The sequence below is a fragment of the Zingiber officinale genome, chromosome 5A, assembly GCF_018446385.1.
Source record: "Zingiber officinale cultivar Zhangliang chromosome 5A, Zo_v1.1, whole genome shotgun sequence".
In the NCBI taxonomy this organism is placed as follows: domain Eukaryota; kingdom Viridiplantae; phylum Streptophyta; class Magnoliopsida; order Zingiberales; family Zingiberaceae; genus Zingiber; species Zingiber officinale.
The window spans coordinates 30352292-30357097 of NC_055994.1; the positions used below are offsets into that span (position 1 = coordinate 30352292).

Here is a 4806-nt window from a genome sequence, read left to right on the forward strand (position 1 = left end):
ACATTGCGATGAAGCTAGGCTTTCCCTACACTGCGACGAAGCTAGGTTTTCCCTTGCTCGCCGATCCGTCTCCTGCCGGCATTTCTATTCCATCACTGTGAGTTCTTATTTACTCACTACTATAACCAAGAAATTCTCATTGGTTGTGATTAGTTATATTTTTTTTTAAAATTTATCATCCCATCTCGATCATTTTTTATTATCCGTCCTGATTCAAATTATAATTTAAAAAATAATAATTTTTTTAAAAAATTATAATTAATTATAATCGGATCATGATAAAAATAATAAATTCATCTGAATATCCGATCTGAATGAAGAAGAATATGGAGGAACGATTAATATCTGATATTTTACCTGAATATCGAATTAAATAATATATATATATATATATTAAAAAAAATTTCAAATAAATTTATTATTTTTGTTGATATTAAGATGATCTATTAACATTTCTAATCATGATCACGATTCTTAATCGATTTTCTTTAATTTATAAAATGAACTAGAGAATCGATGCTCCCTCCCTACAATAATTGGTACAGAAGACATCTTCATATATTTTATCATCCGTGTTCTTGTTAAATCTCTCTCAAAATCACATCTGACCATTATAAGAGAACCGTCAGCGTGAGATTAGTGTGACGGTTTCACATTTTTACCCCCACAAAGCGGACAAATGTAGCAGGCAGCTACATCTAGCTGTACCCATCTCTTTTCCTCTCTCGCCTGATTCAGCCACTAGAAATCAATCGTCCTCCTGCCGACTTCCGAACTCTCACGTGCTCAATTTCTCACTAACCATTTCTGGATGATTTAGCCAACACAAACATGCCGACTTCCAAAATATATATATACACATGCATAATAATTCAGTCCCACTCCCATCTCTTGATTTTCCTAAACCATGGCCATATTATTATGCCTTCTCCTCTTCCTCGTCTTCCTCAATATCATTCTCCAAATCCTTCCGATAATCTTCTGTCATAACAAGTACATCCCAGCCGGCGGCGGCGGCCCCAAAACTTATCCCCTCATCGGATGCTCCGTAGCCTTCTACAAGAACCGCGACAGACTTCTTGACTGGTACACTGACCTCCTCGCGTCATCTCCCACGCAGACCGTCGTGGTCCACCGGCTAGGCGCCCGGCGCACCGTGCTCACCGCCGACCCGGCCTGTGTCGAGCACGTCCTCCGCTCCAACTTCGCCAACTACCCCAAGGGCAAGCCCTTCACCGAGATCCTCGGCGACCTTCTCGGCAGCGGCATCTTCAACGCCGACGGCCAGCTCTGGCACGCCCAGCGCAAGCTCGCCAGTCGTGAATTCACCGTGCGGTCGATGCGCGAGGGCCTTATCACCGAGCTCGAGGCCGAGACCGGCGGCCGACTGCTGCCTCGCCTTCGGGCCGCCAGCGTCACCGGACGCTGCGTAGACGTGCAGGACCTGCTCCGGCGGTTCGCCTTCGACGTCATCTGCCAAGTTTCACTCGGGATGGACCCCAGCTGCCTCGGAGGCGATCTGAGGTTTCTCCGTTACTCAATTTAGTGATCACGATTTACTTCATTTCTAAGTTAGAAATGGGTGGAAAAAATATATAAAATTTTAAAATTTTAATATGATATTGATATACAATTTAATATTTCGCTATTTAATATATTTAAAATTAATATACTTATGATTTTTTTTTTATATTAAAATTTTTGATACGATATATCATATAAAATTTATACGATAAATTAAATAAAAAATCATTTATTTAATTTATTTACTATTTTAATAAATATTTATTTATTATTGCAGCAACGCTTTATTGCCGGAGTCGGAACTAGCGAGGGCTTTCGAGGTGGCATCGGCAATCAGCGCGCGACGTGGTACGGCACCGGTGGCCGTGATTTGGAAGCTAAAGCGGGCGCTAGGGATCGGAACGGAGCGGAAGCTCCGGGACGCGGTGAGCCTGATCCACTCCCAAATCATGGAGCTGATCCGGGAGAGGAAAGCGGAGATGGAGAAGGGCGGCGTGGTGGAAGAACGTAGCAGCAACGACGACTTCTTGACGAGGTTGATTTCCAGCGGCCAGAACGAGGAGTCGGTCCGCGACATGGTGATCAGTTTCCTGATGGCCGGGCGGGACACCACCTCCGCCGGGCTGACTTGGTTCTTCTGGCTCATCGCGCGCCACCCGGCCGCGGAACGCGAGATCGTGGACGAATTGGGGCGGCTCGGAGGGCGATTGGACTACCATTCGATCAAGGAAATGAGGGTTTTGGAGGCGTGCCTCTGCGAGAGCATGCGGCTTTTTCCCCCGGTGGCGTGGGATTCCAAGCACGCCGCGGCGGCCGACGTGCTCCCGGACGGGACGAGGGTCGAAGCGGGGGACCGGGTGACGTACTTTCCTTACGGGATGGGGCGAATGGAGAAGATTTGGGGGGAAGGGTGCGGGGGGTTCGACCACAAGATGTGGCTGGAGGCGGACGGGAACGGAGGGTCGGTGGTGGCCAGAGCGTCGCCGTACAAGTTCCCAGTGTTCCAGGCGGGGCCGAGGGCGTGCCTTGGGAAGGAGATGGCGATGGTGCAGATGAAGTATGTGGCAGCGGCAATGCTGTGGGAGTACGAGCTGAAGATGGTGGAGGAGCAAACGCCGGTACTGGTGCCGCTGCTGACGGCGCACATGGTCGGCGGGCTGCAGATGGTGGTGAGGAGGAGGAAGAATAGAAGTGGCGAATGCGATGCATCCTCCCAAATTAAGAAATAATATTTATTTGTTTATCCTTCATATCATTGTCGATTATTAGTCCGTCTAAGTTGATGGCCCATGGTCCAACCAGATCGACCCGCTTGGGCTTGCACCCTTACGGGATGGCCATGGTGGGCTTAGATTGACACACCGGGTTAAGGAAAAAAAAAAATCTAAAATTTAAAAATTTAAATTGAAGTAGAAAACCAAATGAACTAGTGCACTTCAAACTTAAACATTTCAGTATTTTTATTTTATTTTACTTTTTTACAAGGCCGAGAGTTTACTCGTCTAATTTCTAATCCGTCTTGAATTTAATTAAATTGAGGATTTCTAACTTACTAAAATGACAAGCCAGCTCACCCCGTATGATGAATTTTTTACAAATTAACCTACCTCATCATTGATTTGTTTGACAGTGCTAGCTACATCTACGAGTCCTCTTTTGCCACACTAATAGATAATATTATAATACACGTTCTAGTAGGATATGCTAGTTTATACATGATCCATGATCAAATAATATTTATTTAAAATGTAATGAGTATCATGAATCTTTTATGTGATTTCTTTCAATCCCAACAAATGATATTAAAACTATAATCCAGATCGAATGTCATATGGGTAGCCTTAAATAAAGTTGAAGGGAGACTTGGAGTATGTCGAAAGTGATCGAATACTTACAGAGAAATTTGGAGAAGGTCAAGAGTGATTGGATGATATGTCAAAAGTGACCAAATATTTACAAGGAGGTCCGGAGTAAGTCAAGAGTGACTAGACACTTGTCAGGAGATCTAGCACAAGTTAAAAGTAACTAAATGCTTGTAGAGAGACTTGGACCATGAGAGTAATGATGATCCATGTGTTTGAGGGGAGGATTAATCTCCCTAACAACCAAGACTAATCTCCTTAACAGATCCGATCTCATAAGAGCAGCAAAAAACTCAAAGACAAAAATAGTAAGAAAAAAACACAAAAATAGATCTATGATCTTCGGAGAAAGGCGTAAAAGAACCGATACCTGTGAACGACGAACAGGGGCGCCGCTACTCTCTCCCAGAACTCGGCAGAACCGAGACCGAAGCAAAGGACGAAAGCAGATAATCGAAGATTAACGGAAGCTCGGATCGGCTTTCCCGCTTCTGTCTGCTCCTGCTTATAACGCAGCCTTCGCTTCATTAAAGGCCTTCCCAGCGTTTGATCGAGGAATCAGAATCAGCGCATCCCGCGACGCCATCCCACTCCCCCCAGTCCACGTGGATCTCTCTCATTTACCAGATTTCATTGGGACCCATCGGGGACCATGACGCGCTTTCGAATAGTCCGATGGCTGGCCAAACATGACCGGACGAACAGATACGTGGAAGCGGTCTCAACCAACGGTCGAGATGGCGTCCCCATCGCAGTGCGTTAGACGCCACGTACTTCCTGAAAGAGGAACGCGTTGTAGTTATCCGTCTCCGGGCGAACCGGGGAAATGCACAACAGATGTCGCTCCAGGCAGATGGAATTCCTGTGGGTCCCGCGATCCTCATCCAATGGCTGAACAGGTTTGCCTAATAGCTGTTGCGGATTCCGAAAGTGAGTGTCATTAACGACATTAAATCATCTGTCCCCAAATTTTTCTGTCCCCGTATCTCCTTATCGATCGGATGGATCAGATTATATCTCAAGGATGCTTTACATATCACGAGAATATTACATATATTTTAAAGATGTCATGATGTCTTAAGATGTAATTTGATCCATCTGATCGACAGGGGACACAAGGATAAAAAAAAAAAAAAAAAAAATTAGAGACAGCAAATTTGATCTGGTCATTAACTAGATAATTTTGATGACTCAAATCGTGAATTACAATATATATTTCATGAGGTCATTGCATGGCCGTTGTCATAATAGATGGAGGTCCATATTCTTGACCGTGATCATAAGTTTCTGTCCTCTCTCAGGATAGTCATTATTTAAAAATAAAGTCACTCGGCAGGTAATCTATCATCCCCATATAATATAATGAATATTGTTTAAAAATATAATTATTTATAATTTATCTCTCTGTAAATAATTATAG

At 44.2% G+C, this 4806-nt stretch overlaps 1 protein-coding gene across 1 annotated transcript; it reads left to right on the forward strand.

Annotated features, from left to right (window-relative positions):
- The first annotated feature begins 871 nt into the window (after positions 1–871).
- On the forward strand, positions 872–2774 carry LOC121980387 (cytochrome P450 94B3-like). Its single transcript, XM_042532402.1, has 2 exons — positions 872–1524; positions 1802–2774. The coding sequence occupies exons 1-2, from the start codon at positions 908–910 to the stop codon at positions 2751–2753; spliced, it is 1569 nt and encodes a 522-aa protein (XP_042388336.1). The 5' UTR covers positions 872–907; the 3' UTR covers positions 2754–2774.
- The last annotated feature ends 2032 nt before the right edge of the window (positions 2775–4806 follow it).